A 21,436-nucleotide genomic window follows, 5' to 3' on the forward strand; every position below is an offset into this window, starting at 1 on the left:
CAAGAATGAGCGGTGCGTTACTCCGTGGGAATGGGGCCTTACACAGGTCCATGCACTGAAATATAAAAAAAAAGTTACAGGAGTCAGAATATGGTGATTCAAAGAATTTTATTTTTCTTCAAAATTTAGAATTTTTGTAAAGTTTTTAAAACATGAAAAAGAACCTATAAATTGTGTCATCATGATCGTACCGACCTGCAGAATAAAGGTAACATAGCATTTCTACCACAGAGTGGAAGCCGTAAAAACAAAACCCATAAGAAAACGGCAGTACTGCATTTTTTTTCCTCAAATCCATCTTATTCTGCATTTTTTTTCCCATTTCTCGGCACATTGTACAAAAATAATAAATGGTACCGTTTTAAAGTACAACTTGTTACACAAAAATCAAACCCTCCTATGACTATGTAGACAGAAAAATGAAAGTTTTGGATTTTGGAAGGTAAGGAGAAAAAAAACGAAAACACAAAAATGAAAGGGTTTGCATCTCCTAAGGGTTAAAAGCCCTCCTTGGCCCTCAGTTTGGGGCATTAGTCCTCTGATAGGATTAGGACTTGCAGCAGCTAAATATGCTTCAGAATGAATGAAGCCAAAATGTTTTTTTTTTTGTTTTTTTAAAAAATCTTATTCTTTCCACTTTATTGGATGAATAGCACAATGCCATTTAGCTCGAAGAAAAACTAAATATTATATACCTGGTTTATAATAAAGTAGTTGTACTAATCCAACAAAAAAGTGAAAATACTTGTGGCACATTACAAATGAAACGTGCTATTCACTATGGTCGGCTCTAAAATACCCAATTACAGCCATTTACAAGGAGACTTATACAAACTGAAGTATAGGCAAACAGCTACGCCAAAATGTCTCTTGCACGGCAATCAATAGACAGTTTGGCCTCTGTTGTGAGACTGTCAGCTTGGTGGAATGTACCAAAATGTACACGAGGGAGTTCGATTGACTCAGTATAAACTTTAAGACACTACACATATTACATGCTTTATTCAAAGTATAGACAAAATAGAAATATTTAGTCACACCATTATTCTGTTATAGACGAAGGAAAAGAGGACAGTGTGATAGATATGCTAGAATTGTAGTGATACGGTAACCCCTATGGAGAAGTTAAAGTGGCAGATTCGAGGCCGGGAGAAAGAGGCGCGGAAAGATGGCGGTGAGTGTAATTGTGTTTGGGAAGCCAATTGAGGAGAAAAAAATCTCTGTTATATTAAGACGGAGCTTTATGTCAGTGATAATAAGAGGCATGGCGCATTCCCGACCTTAGTTACGTGAGGAGCAGGCGCTTCGTAGTGAGAAGTGTGCGGTGTAAAGCGGGACGTCAGCTAGCTCCTCGTGTGTTATTAGAGGGGCAGAGCTTGTGTTATGGGAATGGTAGATATCGGCACGGTGTTCTCTCAGCTTTCATGTGTGCGTGAACATGACGGCTCAGCTGAGGTAATTTCCTCTTGGGCTTTACTGTACATTTGGTCTATGTTGTGTTAGAGGTGCAGGAAAACTGAGAAATTGGCGTATGTGAGCCACCTATAATGGACACCAGTGACAGAATGGGTTTGGGTATCTGTTAGGCCACGTTCACTTCTCTGCTTGGGTTTCTGTTCTTTGGGTCCACTTGTGGACATACACATTTGTCTTGCTGGAAGGTGAATCTCCTTTCCAGTCTCAAGTCTTTTGCAGCCTGAAACCGGTTTTCTTCCAGGACTGCCCAGTATTTAGTTCCATCCATCTTCCCATCAACTCTGACCAGCTTTCCTGACTCTGCCAAAGAAAAACCACCCCCATAGTATGATGCTGCCATCGCCACGTTTCACAGTGGGGATGTTGTGTTCAGGGTGATGGGTAGTGTTACTTTTCCACCATACATTGCTTTTAGGCCAAAAAGTTCATCTTTGGTCTCATGTGACCAGAGCAGCTTCTTCCACATGTTTGCTGTGTCCCCTACATGGCTGGTGGCAAACAGCATTTACGTCTTTCTTTCAGTAATGGCTTTCTTCTTACCACTCTTCCATAAACGCCAGATTTGTGACGTGCTCAACTTATAGTTTTCCTGTGGTCAGATTCTCCCAACTGAGCTGTGGGTTTCTGTGTGACCATGGACCTCTTGGCATCTTCTCTGACCAATGCTCTCCTTGCTTGGCCTGTTAGTTTAGGTGGATGGCCATGTCTTGGTAGGATTGCAGTTGTAGAATACTTTTTCCATTTTTGGATTGAGCAGTGCTTCTTGGGATATGTTTTTTATAATCTAACCCTGCTTAACACTTCTCCACAACTTTATTTCTGACCTGTCTAGTGAGTTCTTTGGTCTTCAAGATGCTGTTTGTTCTCTAACAAACTACCGAGGCCTTCACAGAACAGGTGAAGGGAAAGTATAAGAGCTTTCTAGATATTTCCCGTTTCTTCTGTTCCTGTTGCCATTACCAGGCTTGGCTCAAAAAAAACAGACAAATCTACAACAAAAAGCAGTATTTTTGGAATGTGAGACCTTAGCCCAGACCTTAGCATTTGTATGGCCTGCGGGCCACTTCCGGCCCTTTAAAGAGGACCTTTCACCATATCTGGGCACATGCAGTGTTATATACTGCTGGAAAGCTGACAGTGCGCTGAATTCAGCGCACTGTCGGCTTTCCCGATCTGTGCCCGGTGTAAAGAGCTTACGGTGCCGGTACCGTAGTGCTCTATGGTCAGAAGGGCGTTTCTGACAGTTAGCCAGAGACGTCCTTCTGCCCAGCAGTGCCTATCGCGCTGTACTGTGGAGCGGGGAGGAACGCCCCCTCCCTCTGCTCACAGCGCTCGTCCATAGACGAGTATTATCAGGAGCGGGAGGAGGGAGTTCCTCCCCGCTCCACAGCACAGCGCGATTGGCGCCGTGAGGCAGAAGGACGTCTCTGGCTAACTGTCAGAAACGCCCTTCTGACCATAGAGCACTACGGTACCGGCACCGTAAGCTCTTTACACCGGGCACAGATCGGGAAAGCCGACAGTGCGCTGATTTCAGCGCACTGTCAGCTTTCCAGCAGTATATAACACTGCATGTGCCCAAAAGTGGTGAAAGGTCCTCTTTAACTGTCTCTGACCAGCTCGCTTAGGGTGTAGGATAAAGGTATATGCTGAATGGCAAGTCTGCTAAAGGACCTTTGATGACGTCATCGAAGGTCCTTTAGTTCACTAGGATATGAGCAGATTCTTTAGTGGGCGGAGCCACGTAGGACAGTGTGGTTTGTGTTACACAGAAAACGCAAGCTGCAGGGAATGGAGACTGATGTAAGATGAGGAAAGAAGAAACAGTATGTGTGAGCAAGAGGGGGGAACTGGGGGCAGTTAAATTGAATGCAGATTTGGGAAGGGGGGGGGACATTAAGCTGGGGTCAACTGGAAGATGTTAAAGTGTGGGGGTACCTGGAAGGGGACATATCTGCCTCTAGTTGCCCCCAGTTTAATGTCCTCCTCTAGTTTCTGCTAGTTTAAACTGGGGCACCAAGAGAGGGACTTAATGCTGTGGGACATTTGGAGGGTAACATTATAATGTGGGGGCATATAATGTTAGGGTGACTTTAGGAGCATTATACTTTGTGGGGGTACATGGAAAAATGGATGAGAATGGGCGGAGTCAACGTAAAAGTGGATGGAGCTAAATTTGCCACGGCACGCATAGCCCTCTAGAACCATTTCATTGTCTCATGTGGCCCCATGGGAAAAATGAATTGCCCAACCTTGCCTTAGCCTAAAGTGGTTTTCCATTCTAAACAGTTGATGACCTATCCCTCGAAAAAGTCATCAGTTAAAGATTGTTAGATGTCTGGCAGCAGTGCAACTGGGTAGTCAGCTGTTTGAAGAGGCTATAGCCTCTTCACTATTTACCAAGCACAGCGTTGTACTTTGTGCAGTAGTGGTGCTTGGTTTTGCAGCCGTGAAGTTAAAAGGCCTACGATGCGGTGCTCAGGAAGTGGCTTTAGACATCTTATCCCTGGAGATCCTAAGCTTCAGACACCCATTGATCTTGTTTAGGCTAAAGCCCCACATTGTGGAAACATAGCTTTTTTTTTTTTTTTTAATTTATTTTTGTGTTTTTTTTTTTTTTTTTTCCAAGACCCTGAAGTGGCTACAGAAGTATTGGCACATATAAAGGAAGGCCAATCCTATTTCTTGCTTTGGCTCAATAAACTTCAGCAAAACCTACAACAACAAAAAAGCAGCTTTTTGGCAACATGATACCTTAGGTTTAAAGAGAACCTTTCACCACTCCAAACTCCAAGCCTGTGCAGCTTTCTGCACCATGTTATAGATGCAGCTGCACAGACTCAGTGAAGTTCATCCACTTCAATACACGGCCTGGATCGCTTCTCCGGGTCTTCTGTGCAGCCCTGTGAAGAGACGACTGCCAGATCTCACAAGAGCACACAGCAGAAGCAGCTCCGACACTGTCCACTGCTAATTGGACAGTGTCAGACTGATGTAGCTCTTGCCTTTATAGTCAGAAACGCCCTTCTGACACTGAAGGGCTTAATTGACATAGAGGGCGCCAGAATTAACGGGGCTCAGAGCTCCAAAATGATGGGGGGGCTACAGAGATAATTCAAAGTGCACCAGAGTCTGTGCAGCTGCATCTATAACATGGTGCAGAAAGCTGCACAAGCTTGGAGTGGTGAAAGGTCCTCTTTAAAGGCCAGCTCCCTGAAAAATTGAATAGATGATGCTCCACTGATTTTTGGCACAGTTAGAATTTTTTCTCTAGTCCTCACCATTCCTGAGCAATCAATGCTCTTATTTTTGATGCCTAACATGCTATGTAGTCTTTGTACTGTCAGGAGGGAGGTGTCAGGCAGGAGCAGAGGAGTGGGATTCTTATCTCTGTCTCTGATTGGAACTCTGAATCACACCCCCTGCCTGACACTGTCCTTCTGATTTTACAGAGCTTAAAGGGGTTGTCCCGTCACAAGGATCCTATCTATAATGCTTGTTAATGTGAATGTAAGACTTTTCCTAAATACATTGCTTCAGCAAAATTGCTTTGTTTGGCCATTATCTTACTTTATTCATTTTTTTGTGGCCACAGCCCTGACCTAGCTGCTCCTGAGTCAAGTGATGTATCAGCCTGCTCTCAGGGGGAGGGAGGAGGGGCTAAGTGCACGGGAGCGAGCCTGGTGGTGGTGGGGTAGTAGTTTACCCTTTGGGGGAAGGGGCCGCCAATACAGGGTTAGATGCCGGCACAAGTGAAGTCAGCAACATCTCTATGCTTCTGCCCTGCATGAAGCCAGCAGCGGCAGAAGCGATGCTGCTGTTTCGGGGCGGAGGAGCGGAATAACAGCATCGCTTCTGCCGCTGCTGGCTTCATGCAGGGCAGGCACATAGCGATGTTGCTGGCTTCACCTGTGCTGGCGTCTAACACTCCCCAGCATCCGCTGTAATAGAGAGGCAGATGCCGGGCACAGGGTTAGACGCCGGCACAGGTGAAGACAGCAACATCGCTATGCTTCTGCCCTGCATGAAGCCAGCAGCGGCAGAAGCGATGCTGTTATTCCTCTCCGGGGTCACATATGCAAAGCCAAGCGGCGAGATGCCGCCAGCCCTGCGTGCGCGCTCATACACCAGTCTAGCCTTCACAATGCGAATACAGACCCGACACCCTGTCAGGTCTGTATTTGCACTGTGAAGGCTAGACTGGTGTATGAGCGTGCACGCAGGGCCGGCGGCATCTCGCCGCTTGGCTTTGCATATGTGACCCCGCCCACCAATGACGAGACAAAGCCGGAAGACAGAAGAATTCACAGAAACGAAGACGGGTGAGTATGCGACGTGGGACAACCCCTTTAAATAGCACATCAGGAACCAAAACTAACTGCACTTGTTGCTCAGGAACCATGAAAGCTAGAGAAAAATTCAATTGTGTTGGTATCAGTGGAATGATACCTATTAACAGATGTTAAGAACTTGAAGAGGTGGGTGGCAGTAAAAGTCCTCTTTTGTGTAGAAATACTGTGCTCTTTCCTGTCGGTGACAGACACCAGATAGAAACACAACAAATCTAAACCCATTAGTGTCCGTTGTAAGATGAATCAGGTACTCCAATTACTCATATTTCCTGCACCTCCAACAGAACATAAACAAATTGAATAGAAAAGCCCTAGAAGAAATTGCCTCAACTTAATCTGAGGCAGCTTTTCTACAATGTGAAGCGTTAGCCTAAGTCACAAAAATGTGCTTTATACATTCCAAGTACCTTCTGACAAAGCCATTTGGCGAAACATGTGCTGAGGCTAGTGCCCAGGGTATACATACTATATCTTGTCGAGATACTTTTTTAGATTGCTTGTTATATATTCCTTTTATTGTAGGTATACTGTATTATAACATAGTCTGTATTCACTTCATGTTCCTTTGTGCAAAACTTATCTTGATGGTTTGTGTTTTTTGTTTTTATTTTTATTGAAAAAAGGATAAGGAAAAGAAGAAAAAGGAAAGCATCCTAGATCTCTCCAAATACATTGACAAGACAATTCGAGTGAAATTCCAGGGTGGTAGAGAAGGTATTGTCTGCATATCTTTAGAGTATTCTAAACAAAAAAAAATTTTTTTCAAAAAAGTCTTAGTTTTGTTGGTTACAAAAAAGAAAAAAAATGTACCAAATACCTTTAGCAGTGTTTTGAGTGATTTCATGTTGTCTGGGGGCTCCGAGCATTCTCTGCATTTTACATCTTTAGCTTCCTGTTCTGCCTTTCCAACAACTCCTATGATTCCTTGGGCTGCACTTGGAGCTCACTCCCTTCCCCGCCTCTTTCGCGCTTCTGCCTCCCTCTCTCAAATCAAAAGTTGTCAGAAAGTTTAGTTATCACATTAATGAACAAAGCATGTAGTTTAAAGGGAGTCAGTTACTGCCAACAGCTACTGTTAAGCCGCTTTGATAGTGCTGTAGATGCTGTTGGTAGAATACCTTACCATACCTTTCTTATGTTTAAGAGCTCCAGGGATGGTGAGGAAAAAGCACTTATATTCTTTATTCAGCTGTGGCTCTTGGAGCACAGAGGGAGTTTTCTTCTGTTACTGAGCACTGCTGCATCATAACTAAACACACCCATCCTGAATTCAGATCCTCCCCTTGTGCAGTGTGATTTGATCCTCATACTGCCCAGGGGAGGGGGACAAGCTGAATGCAGGATGGGAGTGTATAGTGATGGTGCAGCAATGCTCAGTGCTTCAGTTTTTATTCTATCTATCAGCATCTACAGCACTATTGAGGCGGTTTAAAGTAGCTGGGGGCGGTGATAGACTACCTTTAAAAACTGATGCCAAAACCTTGCAGACCTCCTTATAAAATAGGCAGGCCAGGGCCCCTACTCAGCCCACCCTTTTTCACCCCCCAAAAAGTTGAAATCACCCTCTTTATCTAAAACACATATAAGGGGGGCGTTCACACTACCGTTGCTGACCATCAGCCGTGTCCGTAGCTATAGACAGTTACAAGATTTTAGCAACGAGACACTAGCTGAACCGTCCGTAATCCGTTAAAATTTCCATTCATGTCAATGGGATTTTATCTTGTTCATTTACACACAATCCGTCAGAAGTCCACTTTTTTTTCCCAGCTAACAAATAATCCTACATGCAGGACTTTTGTGTCCATTTGAAAAACGGATTCTTGACAGATGGCAAGTGTCATTTATTTATTTCAAACTAATTTTATTGAAAGTTAGATAACATTGTAAATAATAGACAGGAGACAGTACACTTGCAAGAAGCACAAAATAAGATGACATACAGAGAAAACACAACCAAAGATGATATGCCACAGCACCATCCCACCCGGAACACAGAATACAGGTGTCATTATGGTTGCAGAGTGAACTCGTTAAAAACGAAACCCCGTTAGAAAGTCGCACAGATGCATTTTCTTCAACTCTTCCTCATTCTGAACTTTTTTTCCAGTCTCCCAGTATATTGTTGACAGTAATAAATGAAATTAAACTTTAAACCCTCATGGATCTGTGAAAATAAAAAATAAAAAATATTGTGGGGTTTGGAAGGCAGGTAGTCAAAAACTAAAATAAAAAAAAAATCTGGCTAGAAGTGGTTAAAAGAGAAACCGTTTCAGCAGTGCTCCGGTTAAACTTGTAAAATATGAACACCTAATGCTTATAGTGATCTTGCACATTGTTTACAATCTGAACACAAATCTGTTGCAGTAATGCGCATTTGTTATGATTTTTAGACTGATCACATATTCTCTTTCACAGCCAGTGGCGTCTTAAAAGGATTTGATCCGCTGTTGAATCTTGTGTTGGATGGAACCATAGAATATATGAGGGGTGCGTATGAACTTTATTCAAGCACAACGGTCACCTGACTGTTTTGGTTATCTTAATGCACGTTTAGTGTTGGGACCTTCTGCTTTTCTTTTAGCCCAAACGGCGCCCCAAATTAGAGCATCTTAGCACATGCAATTGTCTTCCCTGTCAGCAGTGATTGATTGGACTATTTTATAATCATTTCCATTTGTTTTTGCAGCCTATTTGTCAGGAATGCTCCCCTCTTGAATACAGCAGACTCTTGGCAAAACCACACAACACAGCCCTATAATCCTAATGGAGAAACCCCTTTATGATTCTAGCGCAGGGGTCCTCAAACTTTTTAAACAGTGGGCCGGAGGCAGAGCAGGTCACACAGACATCGGGAGCGGTGCCCTCCAATAGGTAAAGTGAAGTGCGCTCCATGGCCTGTTCCGAGCTCCCCAGGAGCTTCATTATAAATGCATGCCTGTCGGCGGGGCCAGACAGAAGTGGTTGGCGGGCCGCATGTGGCCCACGGGCTGCAGTTTGAGGACCCTTGTTCTAGGGTATTGAAGGAATAGCAATACAATAAATTCCATTAAAAATGAAGTTTGAATCACGTTTTAAAAGATATCTGAATTTAAATATCCACTGGGTCTTTCTGGGCAGTCTGTTCTGTGCCTTTGTAGATTGTGGTCTATTCATTTTTCTGCTGCTAGTAATCACATTATGGTTGCAGCATAACTTAGAGGGATTCTATCATTGGGAAAACTCATTTTTAACTAAGCATATATTTGTATAGCCTTTACGAAGTCTATTCCAGGCATACCTTTTATTTGTTAATCCTTCAGCCGGTTTTGAATTAGCCCGCTTTTATTGATAAGCCAATTAGCCAACACGGTGCACCCTGGAAGTTCACTGAACACTGTGTGATTGTGTGTTAACAGGGGGAGGTGAGAACAGGGAAGGCTGCTGCTGATGAGTCAGTTAAAAATGAGCTTTCCTGATGATAGAATCTCTTTTACTTTCGGACCGTCCATAGACTATATACGTCCGGGAAGTGGTTGCCTAGTTCTGACAGGACGTACTGGTACGTCCAGTCAGAACACAGCAGCTGCACAAGATTATGCAGCTACTGAAGCTGGGAGCCGGCTGTAACTTCAGCCGGAGCTCCTAGAGAGATGGCAGGGATTATTATTATTACCTCCCCTGCCTTCTCGATTGCTGTGCGCTCAATGAGCTCTGTATACATAGCTATGGATGCTGCCATAATTCAGCTGCCCTCTGACCCGGCGGTCACATGATCCACCGGGAGCAGCGTCTTAGCAGAGCTGCTGGGTCCTACAGGACCCAGATCAGCTCTTCATACTGTGTATACAGTGTGCAGGAGGCTGTATTTCTCCTGCATCTGGGGTTAAATGTACCAGCCCCAGTTATAGGAGAAATCGGCCTCCAGTACAAAAAAAAAGTGATCAGATGTCCCCAAAGGTCTCTTATCACCTTATGGGGACACAATCTGAAAAAAAAAAATATATATATCGCCGTTATTAAAGGTTATAGCCCTACCCCTGACGACACCATACAAAATAAAAATTACTGTAATGGCGAGGAAAAACTATATTATAAAGTTTTTCAGTGACACTTTGTGTTATTAAATAAATTGAAAACCAGACACAATTTCCCTCCTATTTTATTTATATTTTCCCGGATATAAAAAAAAAATTAAAGCACATATGAAAATTAAAAACAACATAAAAATAAAGCCCTATGGGTCCCCGAAAAAAGATGCAAAAATTAGTTGACTGAGTCATATGGGAAAAATGTTACAGCCCTCAAAAATGTATCTGGTCCTGGAGCACAAATTGGCCCAGTACTGAAGTGGTTAAAATTTCTCTTTCTGGTTTAGGATTTATATAATAAAGAGCAGTATCTCCTGCCCTCACCCCCATCTATCCATTATAACTAATACTGATCTATTTCCATGTAATCTTGCTAGGAGTAACTGTACAGTATCACACAAGCAGGCAGAAGTAGAAATAGATTTTTCTTACGTTGTAAGACAGTGTTTCCCAACCATTATGGACTTAGGGCAGTCCTAGAGAAAAAAAAAAAAAGAAAACTTCTCCAGGATCCCTACAAAATAATTTTTACCAAAATACAAAAAAGACTTTTAGGACACACATAACATTGTTTGAAGGCATACAATCCTAGGTTCACTGGCAAGTTTCTCATGCACTCCTTTTGGTAATCACTGTTGTGAGATGATGCAGTTTGTATGGATGGGACTTATTTAGCAGCAGTAAGTGAACTGTAACTTGGCTAGAAGGGAGACTCCTAGTGACAGGAACGCTTAGGCCGCACGTTGTGGACACAGCTTTTTTTTTTTTTTGTAGATTTTGCTGTGGTTTTTTGAGCCAAAGCAAAGAATGGCTACAAAAGGAATAGAAAATATCTATGAAGGTCTTATCCTTCTACCTTCTGCTCAATCCACTTCTGACTTTGGCTCAAAAAAACCACAACAAAATAAGCTGCACTTCCGCAAAGTGGGACTAAGGTATCTTAGAGAGGTTTTTAAATTTCATTATATTTTTGTCCATAATCACATTCTCCATTAAATGAGACTGTGCTCTGAAAAGTTATTAATAATATACACAGTCTAAGGATAAGTGATAAAGCTTGAAGCAGTGGTTTATAAAACAAAAGGTATAGTGTCATCCCTCAAACAAGATGACAGCATCACTTTAACACGTGGACCAAATTATTGGTGTCCCCCCTCGTTTAATGAAAGAAAAACCCACAATGGTCACAGAGAAATTACTTGAATCTGACAAAAGTAATAATTAAAAATTCTATGAAAATGAAGAAATGAAAGTCAGACATTGCTTTTCAACCACGCTTCAACAGAATTTTTTTAAAGTAAAACTCCGGCCTGGACAGAAATGATGGTTACCTTAACTTAATATTTTGTCGCACAACCTTTTGAGGCAATCACTGCAATCAAACAATTCCTGTAACTGTCAATGAGACTTCTGCACCTCTCAACAGGTATTTTGGCCCACTCCTCATGAGCAAACTGCTCCATTTGTCTCAAGTTTGAAGGCTGCCTTTTCCAGATGGCATGTTTCAGCTTCTTCCAAAGATACTCAATAGTAGAGATGAGCGAGTACTGTTCGGATCAGCCGATCCAAACAGCACGCTCCATAGAAATGAATGGATGCACCTGGTACTTCTGCTTTGACGGCGCCCGGCCGCTTAACCCCCCCACATGACGGCTACATCCATTCATTTCTATGCGAGCGTGCTGTTCGGATCGGCTGATCCAAACAGTACTCTCTCATCTCTACTCAATTGGATTTAGGTCAGGGCTCATAGGCTACTTCAGAATAGTCCAATGTTTTTCTCTTAGCCATTCTTTGGTGTTTTTACCTGTGTGTTTTTGGTCGTTAGCCTGTTGTAAGACCCATGACCTGTGACTGAGACCAAGCTTTCTGACACTGGACAGCACATTTCTCTCTAGAATCCCTTGATAGTCTTGAGATTTAATTGTACCCTGCACAGATTCAAGACACCCTGTGCCAGATGCAGCAAGGCAGCCCCAGAACATAACAGAGCCTCCTCCATGTTTCACAGTAGGGGCAGTGTTCTTTTCAAGATATGCTTAATTTTTCTGTCTGTGAACACAGAGCTGATGTGCTTTGCCAAAAAGTTCCTCATCTGTCGATAGGACATTTTCCCAGAAGCTTTGTGGCTTGTCAACATGTAGTTTGGTTATTATTAGGGAGTGTTCACACTACCGTCAGTGTCCGACAGGTAGTGTCCGCTGCTAATGTCCGTTCAAAATCTTGCGTGGACATTAGCAGCGGACACTAGCTGTGTCTGTGACATATTTCATTAATTTAAATGGCGATCGGGTGCGTTGCTTTTACACTCCATGCCTGTCCTTAAGTGTCCGTTCCTCAAGATGTCCGACTTCTCAAGCGGACAGCAAAACCCGACGTAGGTTTTTTTTCTGTCTGCTTGAAAAGTCGGACATCTTTAGGAACGGACACTTAAGGAAGACACGGAGTGTAAAACAACGCACCTGATCGCCATTTAAATGAATGAAAAATGTCACGGACATTTAAAAAATGTCACGGAAAGTTTTTTTTTGTTTTTTTTTTTAAATATAGCTTGCACAATATGAAGACAAAAAAAACCCCAATTTTGCCAAATTATTAGAACAAGGGCATGGATAAGCTGTGCAAGCGTCATTCAGGGTGCACCACAGATCTAGAGCTTACAAGGGGAAAAGAAACTGGAACTGACCCCCAGAGTGAGACCTCCCCCACAATCATAGGAGCTACTGGAGAAATGGTAGGGAATTTAGTGTACCAAATGCACTCCATACAGCTTACATGTTCACTTTTCACCATCTGCTGTGCATTTACGTCTGGGATGCAAATGCTCATTACACCCCTTCAAATTTTTTGAGGTTTGCAGTTTTCAAAATGCAGTCGCTACTTAGGGGATTCCACTTTTCTGGTACCTTTAAAGGCTCTGCAAATATGACATGGTGTCCAGGTACCAAATATCTAAATCTGCGTTCCAGTGGCGCTCTGATACGTTCCCAAACTGCAGTTTATGCCCACATGTATGACACTCTTGTACCCAGGAAAACTTATGTAACGGCAAATGTGAATTTAAACTGATATTTGGGCACATAAACAGGCACAGAAGGGAAGGGGCACTGTTTGTTTTTTGGCATACAGATATAGACGGCCTGGTTTTTGGAGCCATGTCACTTTTGCAGAGCCACTGAATTGCCAGTAGTGGAATCCACAGACATGTGACCCCAGCCAAATTTGGAAACTACACCCCTGAAGGGATTTATTAATTGGCACAGCAAGCATTTTTAAAAGTTGGACACTACACTGATTTAATTTCCAGAAATGAATCGGCAGCTGATAATGAAAAGTGAAAATTACTAATTTTTCAGAGATGCACCATTTCAGTGCCCAATGTATTGTATCCAGATTGTGTCAGCAGAGACACACCATCCAAAAACTGTTAAGCTGGTATCCCTGACACAACAGCTTTTGGAAAATTACCGTATATACTCGAGTATAAGTCAACTTTTTCAGCACGGTTTTTATGCTAAAAAGCCCTCTGCTTATACACGAGTCAGGGTCCACGGAGCACAGAGACCTGCATAAATTAAACAAAGGGTGAGGTCCTTTATTGCTACTGCTCTGTGATTGGCTTGTCATGTAGGTCACGTGACTGATGTCATCAAAGGTCCTGTAGCCACTAGAATGTAACATCTGTAGATAAGTCAGTGGCCATCATGTGCAAGATTCGTATTGAGGAAAGGAAGCTACAGTAAAGTGAAAGTTAAACACACAGGTCTCTGGGGTTACTATTCCAAGTAATGTCAGGTATTTGGGGTTATTAATTTAGATTCAGTAACTCCATGTGCCTCACATTAATAGCAGTTTAACCCCATCATGTCCCTCATATTAAAGAGGACCTTTCATGGGTTTGAGCACATGCAGTGTTATATACTGCTAGAAAGCCGACCGTGCGCTGAATTCAGCGCACTGTCTGCTTTCCTGATCTGTGCCCAGGGTGAACAGCTATCCGTACCAGTACCGTAACTCTTCACAGTCAGAATGGTGTTCCTGACAGTCTGTCAGGAACATCCTTCACAGCAGCGCCTATAGCGCTGTACTGTGTGAGCGGGGAGAAACGCTCCCTCCCTCTGCTCACAGTGCTCGTCCATAGACGAGTATTGTCAGGAGGGGAGGGGGGGGGTGTTCAAATGAGACAAAAGTAGAGCTTTTTGGGAAAAGGCATCAACATAGAGTTTACAGGAAAAAAGAGGCCTTCAAAGAAAAGAACACTGTCCCTACAGTCAAACATGGTGGAGGTTCCCTGATGTTTTGGGGTTGCTTTGCTGCCTCTGGCATTAGACTGGTTGACCGTGTGCATGGCATTATGAAGTCTGAAGACTACCAACAAATTTTGCAGCATAATGTAGGGCCCAGTGTGGGAAAGCTGGGTCTCCCTCAGAGGTCATGGGTCTTCCAGCAGGACTATGACCCAAAACACACTTCAAAAAGCACTAGAAAATGGTTTGAGAGAAAGCACTGGAGACTTCTAAAGTGGCCAGCAATGAGCCCAGACCTGAATCCCATAGAACACCTGTGGAGAGATCTCAAAATGGCAGTTTGGGGAAGGCCCCCTTCACATCTCAGGGGGGACCTGGAGCAGTTTGCCAAAGAAGAATGGTCTAAAATTCCAGCAGAGCCTTGTAAGAAACTCATTGATGGTTCCCGGAAGCCGTTGCTCGCAGTTATTTTGTTTAAAGGTTTGTCCGGCCCATTTTTTTGGAGTTTTGTGTAAAATGATCAATGATCAATTATTTTTCCATTCACTTGTGTTTTTTCATTGCAAGATAAATAAATGAAGCTATTAATACCAAAGAGTTTGTGCTTGCAATCATTTTCTGGAAGAAAATGAGTATTATCTGACAGAATTTTGGCCAACACTGTAGGCGCTGCTGTAAAGGACGTTCCTGACAGAGTGTCAGGAACGCCTTTCTGACTGTGAAGAGCTACTGTACTGGTATATAACACCACATGGTGCTCAAACCCATGAAAGGTCCTCTTTAACCCCTACGTGCCCCATATAAGGGTTACCGTATATACTCGAGTATATGCCGACCCAAATATAAGCCCCCCCCCCATTTTTACCACTGAGAAAACTCGAGTATAAGCCTAGGGGGGAAATGCGGCAGCTACTGGAAAATTTCAAAAATTAAAATGGCCGGAGTTCTTGGGTGCAGTAGACGCTGAGGAAGGGAAGGGGGTGTTTTGGTTGTCTGTCTGCCCCTTCCCTGAGATTGAGGACTGTGTTGTGTGTATTTTTTTTTTTTTTTTTTCCTTTCCCCCACTTGGAATTCAGCCTGGCTGAATATAGTGTATCTGCAGTGCTCCTATTAACCCCTTCCTTACAGAATATGAGCAGTGCAGATACCCTATACTTAGCCTGGCTGAATTCCAAGGCAGGGGGGGGGGTGAGTCTTGGGGAAGGGGCAGTTAGACAACTTTTTTTTTTTTTTTTTTTCCTGCTACGGCATTTACCGTACAGGGAAAAATATACTTATAGATTTGTAGAGCGGGCGATTTTGGATAATTAACGTGTATGTGTTTCACAGTATTAACAGTATTAGTTTTATATGTGTTCTAGGGAAAGGGGGATTTGAATTTTTAATACTTTTTATTTACTAATCCTTTACTAATACTTTATTTTTGTTTGATTTTTTTACTTTTTTTTTTTTTTTTGCATTTATTAGACCCCCTAGGGGTCTTGAACCCCAGGGGGTCTGATCACTAATGCAATGTATTGCATTGCAATACATTGCAAAAATTGTCATTTCTTTTACAGTCTGCATAGAGCAGCCTGCAAAAGAAAAGCACTGCTGGCCGAGGAGCCATTACAGGAGCTCTGAGAGGAATCCCCGGCAAGAGCTCTGAGGGGAATCCCCAGCCAGCCGGACCTGAAGGAGAACTGCAGCTGGCCGTGCAGGAGCACTGAGGGGGAATCCCCGGCAGAAGCGCTTCTGCCGGCGTTCGGCCGCAGTTCCTATCTAAAGGATTGCACTTGAGAGAGCGGTCGCGCCTGCTCACTCCACCCTCCAGCAGCATGGTGGCACCAGCCCGGACCCCTAGCCTACCCCGGACCGTAGCAGGAGCGTAGCGATGCTGTCGATTTCAAACTGCAGAAGTACTTACGGTAAGCAGATACACGCTGGGTGCGGGCCTGAGCTTATGTGGCCATGTCACCTGGCGTGTGATGGAGTGTGTGTGTGGGGGGGGGTTGTATTCCGAGCCTTCTAGCCAGTGGCGTAACTAGGAATGGCGGGGCCCCATGGCGAACTTTTGACATGGGGGCCCCCCCCCCCCATCCCAACTGACGCCGAAGACCTCGACTGACCCCCTCCTCCGCACTCTATTATGTCCCTTACTTACTTGCCCCTGCACACAGTATTAACCCCAATAGTGTCCCCTGCACACACAGTATTAACCCCAATAGTGTCCCCTGCACACACAGTGTTAACCCCTATAGTGTCCCCTGCACACACAGTGTTAACCCCTATAGTGTCCCCTGCACACACAGTGTTAACCCCTATAGTGTCCCCTGCACACACAGTGTTAACCCCTATAGTGTCCCCTGCACACACAGTGTTAACCCCTATAGTGTCCCCTGCACACACAGTGTTAACCCCTATAGTGTCCCCTGCACACACAGTGTTAACCCCTATAGTGTCCCCTGCACACAGTGTTAACCCCTATAGTGTCCCCTGCACACACAGTGTTAACCCCTATAGTGTCCCCTGCACACACAGTGTTAACCCCTATAGTGTCCCCTGCACACACAGTGTTTACCCCTATAGTGTCCCCTGCACACAGTGTTAACCCCTATAGTGTCCCCTGCACACACAGTGTTAACCCCTATAGTGTCCCCTGCACACACAGTGTTAACCCCTATAGTGTCCCCTGCACACACAGTGTTAACCCCTATAGTGTCCCCTGCACACACAGTGTTAACCCCTATAGTGTCCCCTGCACACACAGTGTTAACCCCTATAGTGTCCCCTGCACACACAGTGTTTACCCCTATAGTGTCCCCTGCACACACAGTGTTAACCCCTATAGTGTCCCCTGCACACACAGTGTTAACCCCTAGTGTCCCCTGCACACACAGTGTTAACCCCTATAGTGTCCCCTGCACACACAGTGTTAACCCCTATAGTGTCCCCTGCACACACCGTGTTAACCCCTATAGTGTCCCCTGCACACACAGTGTTAACCCCTATAGTGTCCCCTGCACACACAGTGTTAACCCCTATAGTGTCCCCTGCACACACAGTGTTAACCCCTATAGTGTCCCCTGCACACACAGTGTTAACCCCTATAGTGTCCCCTGCACACAGTGTTAACCCCTATAGTGTCCCCTGCACACACAGTGTTAACCCCTATAGTGTCCCCTGCACACACCGTGTTAACCCCTATAGTGTCCCCTGCACACACAGTGTTAACCCCTATAGTGTCCCCTGCACACACAGTGTTAACCCCTATAGTGTCCCCTGCACACACAGTGTTAACCCCTATAGTGTCCCCTGCACACACAGTGTTAACCCCTATAGTGTCCCCTGCACACACAGTGTTAACCCCTATAGTGTCCCCTGCACACACAGTGTTAACCCCAATAGTGTCCCTCTGTGGACACCCATAAACAATTATTATACTCTGGGGTCTTTTCAGACCCCAGAGTATAATAATCGGAGATTAAATCGGGAATAAAAACATTAAAAAAAAATCCCCACTGTTGCTTCTTACCTGTTCCCCGGCTCCTGTGCTGTGCTGTCCTCCTCTCGCGTCCTTCGTTAATGACGTCGGACGTCACATGACCCGGGAAGCATGCCGGGTTCATGTGACGTCAGAGACGTCAGACAGCAGTAGGACGGAGGCCTGGCAGGATCGCGGAGAGGTAAGTAACAGTGTTTTATGTTTATTACCTCTCCCGATCTGCCGGTCATTATACTCGGGGGTCTGCAAAGACCCCCGAGTATAATGATAGCCTCTGTGGGGCCCGCGGTGTCACTTGCCGATCCCGGCCCAGCCAGGATCGGCAAGTGAATAGGGCCCGTAACTGCCTATTGAAAAAAACCGCAGCGGTAGCGGCTGTCACCGGGCCCCCTAATGGCCCGGGCCCTGTGGCAGCTGCTACTGCTGCTACCACGGTAGTTACGCCCCTGCTTCTAGCAGAAGTACCGTAAGTACTTCTGCAGTTTGAAATGAGCAGCATCGCTACGCTCCTGCTATGAGCGTGGCGATACTGCGGCCCGGCACCCGTCCCGGTGTCTGTATACCAGATCGGGATGCCGGCTATGTAACTATGATATTGCTGAATTACTGTAATGACCCGAGTATAAGCCGAGGTAGACTTTTTCAGCACAAAAACTGTGCTGAAAAACTCTGCTTATACTCGAGTATATACGGTACTAATATGAGACACACATGGGGATACTAATAAAGGACCTTTTAATTATGAAGATACATAATTATTAGCTCCATATGTTCCACATATCAGTAACTCTTATGTGAGGCACACAGGGGAATAATGTGAGGAACATGATGGGGTTAACTGCTATTAATGTGAGGTACATGGAGTTACTGAAACTAAATTAATAACCCCAAATGCTTGACATTACTAGGAATAGTAACCCCCAGCAGGTACCTGTGTGTTTCACTTTACTGCAGGTTAGGCGAATACGGCCTCAAAATCCTGACCAAAATACCCCGTGTGAACTCAGCCTAAGGGGTTAAACAAGCAACACAGCTTGATGGTTCAGGCTCACCTGTTTTGTAACATATTTTATTTATTTCCTCCCCCAATGAAAATGTGTCCTTTCATTGCAGAGATAGTGATTTAATCTTGTTTCATTTTATTTTTGACACTCCCCCCAAAGGTGGGAGGGATTGTAGCAGTCAGCGGCCGATCAGTATGCCTGCTGACTCAGATGTATAAGGACTAGAGATGAGCGAATACTATTCGAAATTGCCGTTTCGAAAAGCACCCTCCCATAGGAATGAATGGGAGCGGCCAGCGAGAAGGGGGTTAAGCGGCCGACGCCAGCTGCTTTCATTCATTCCTATGGGAGTGTGCTATTCAAAACTGCCGTTTTGAATAGTATTCGCTCATCTCTAATAAGGACGCATCAATGGCTTATGTTCCCACTTAATTTTTATATTTGTAGTACTTTTGTTGTATTTTCACCATAAATGAGACTATGCAGTTCTCAGTGTCATGTTCAATGTACTGGAGAGAATGGGATTCTGAATGCTGTTCATTTAAAAATAAATAAATAAATGCAATTGTGCACTTTTCATACAAAGACTTTAGGTGCCCCCCGGTTTACAGCATGCAGTAAAAATGACACACTGCCTATATTCTAAACTATAAGATATTAACTATGCTAAACTAAATATTAAACAAAATACTGATCTTCCATGAGTGATGCTGTGTCACATATTGTGAAATCCACTCATTTCTATTCCAGACTAAGGAGCAACTGATCAAGGCATGTAAAGGATTAGTGACTGCAATTGGTACAGGTGCCTCTATACAACCTAGGTACTTGCTACTAGTATGTCATGTGTTGCTAACCGGTGAAAAAAAGTCAGTTTGTGAATGTGAATAACTGTTGACCATTTTTGTGCAGAACTTTAAAATATATCGGTGCTGTAGAAGAATGATCAAATGGGTAGCTTTAATATACTTTTTATTCTTTTCAGATCCAGATGATCAGTACAAGTTAACTGAAGATACACGCCAGCTTGGACTTGTTGTTTGTAGAGGAACATCTGTGGTTCTAATCTGCCCACAGGATGGCATGGAAGCTATTCCAAACCCTTTCATTCAGCAACAAGAGGGTTAATTTTCTTGAAGCAGATAAATAATCAGATTCCATTGGAATGCATAATACTTCAAGTTGAAGATCAGTCCGCCCCCCCCCCCCTTTTTTTTTTTTTCTTTCTTTTTTTTTTAAATTTTCTGTTGAACTTTTGTGATGGCAGAGATGAGCCATTTTAAGCAAGTCAGGTCTTGCTGTAAGATATATACTTTTCTTTTGTTGACATGTTATATAGTGAGGGATTTCTTCTATTTTTCAGCACACTTCTCTTTTTAGCTAATACTTGTACTTGCGTTAAAGTATAACTACAATCCCTCAAAATAAAGACATACATAAAGTCCTATTGCCTTTTGCTGAATATTGTTTTCATATGTCTATTTCCCACTTAAAGAGGCCCTTTCATGGTTTGGGGCACAGGCAGTTCTATATACTGCTGGAAAGCCGACAGTGCGCTGAATTCAGCGCACTGTTGGCTCTCCCGATCTGTGCCCCGGGTAAAGAGCTTTCGGTTCCGGTACCGTAGCTCTTTACAGTCAGAAGGGTGTTCCAGAATTCAGCGCACTGTTGGCTTTCCAGCATTATATAGAACTGCCTGCGCCCCAAACCATGAAAGGTCCTGTTTAATGTTTTGACCTGATACTGGCATATCAGTATGCCTGTGAACATACCATAAATGAAAACTCCTCCTTTATATAGTTGTTACCACAATATGTTAATTGTGTAGCATAATTTGAAGCCTTAATATGGCTTCACAAGTTTTTGTCTACTTTGTCTCTAAACAGTAGTATATGTTGCAGCAGGTAATTTTGAAGGTTTTGATGTGATATGTGCTAAGTCTTAGATGTAATGCATTTTTTTTTTACTGTGCCTCTTCTTAAAAGATCTCATATGGAGGGTGACAGTTTATTTCAGTCTCACAGATCCACTCTGATTCTGTTCAGGAGTGGTTTTACCTGACCGTGAAATGGATGATCACCTTTCGCCTGAAGAGTGGTCTGGGAACATGGGATATAAAAACAAAATGTGTACCTCTTCTTAGGAGGAGGTATTGTATATAACAACTTTTTAGAAAAAAAAAAAATCTGAACAACTTCCTAGAAGAAAAATTTAAAAAGGTTTCAGTACCTTCATAAGGGATGTCAGTTCTCATCCTCCAGATAGAGGTAAAGCCAGGACCGATTCATTCCACAGTCCCCCTCATTGATCAAAATTCTGAAAAGGACACATCAGAACATCCCAATTCATCCGAAATACCACAGATATCTCAGATTCGCAATCCAAAACAATCATTCCTACTCCTCTATCAGTTCTGCTACCTTCCGTTTGGGATCTTGACAGTTCTCAGAATCTTCACCTAAGTAACGGTGGAGATTATGACCTTCCTTTGGAAATCAAATTATTCCAAATTTAGACTTCTTTCTGGTCTCAAAATTTTGAGATTCTATCAGATCTCATCTCCTCCGGGAATTTGGATGGATCATAAATTGGGAAAAATCCAACCTTTTCCACCAAAATCAGATTTTCTTAAGAATAGTTTCCACATGGCAATCCTCATTCCTTCTGTTATAAAAACAGGTGAAATTAATCTCGAAGATACAGAAATTTTACAAATCAAAATTTTTAACGGAAGCAATGAGGATTCTAGGGTTGTGCATCCTTTTGGAGCTAGTCGAATTTAAGACCCCTATAACAGTTGTTC

General features: G+C 43.6%; 1 protein-coding gene across 1 annotated transcript; it reads left to right on the forward strand.

The window, feature by feature from the left end:
- The first annotated feature begins 1,139 nt into the window (after positions 1–1,139).
- Positions 1,140–20,060, forward strand: LSM7 (LSM7 homolog, U6 small nuclear RNA and mRNA degradation associated). The gene is made up of 4 exons (XM_075283696.1): positions 1,140–1,174; positions 6,452–6,542; positions 8,247–8,318; positions 19,619–20,060. Exons 1-4 carry the CDS (start codon positions 1,169–1,171, stop codon positions 19,759–19,761), a joined length of 312 nt encoding a protein of 103 aa, XP_075139797.1. The 5' UTR covers positions 1,140–1,168; the 3' UTR covers positions 19,762–20,060.
- Positions 20,061–21,436: the final 1,376 nt, after the last annotated feature.

This window comes from Leptodactylus fuscus, chromosome 1 (assembly GCF_031893055.1).
Source record: "Leptodactylus fuscus isolate aLepFus1 chromosome 1, aLepFus1.hap2, whole genome shotgun sequence".
NCBI lineage: Eukaryota > Metazoa > Chordata > Amphibia > Anura > Leptodactylidae > Leptodactylus > Leptodactylus fuscus.

Excerpts from the sequence above, each read along its gene's own strand:
- LSM7 (XM_075283696.1), top strand. Across the intron at positions 6,543-8,246 it reads ATTCCAGGGTGGTAGAGAAG|CCAGTGGCGTCTTAAAAGGA; the intron begins GTATTGTCTGCA and ends TCTCTTTCACAG. Across the intron at positions 8,319-19,618 it reads AACCATAGAATATATGAGGG|ATCCAGATGATCAGTACAAG; the intron begins GTGCGTATGAAC and ends TATTCTTTTCAG.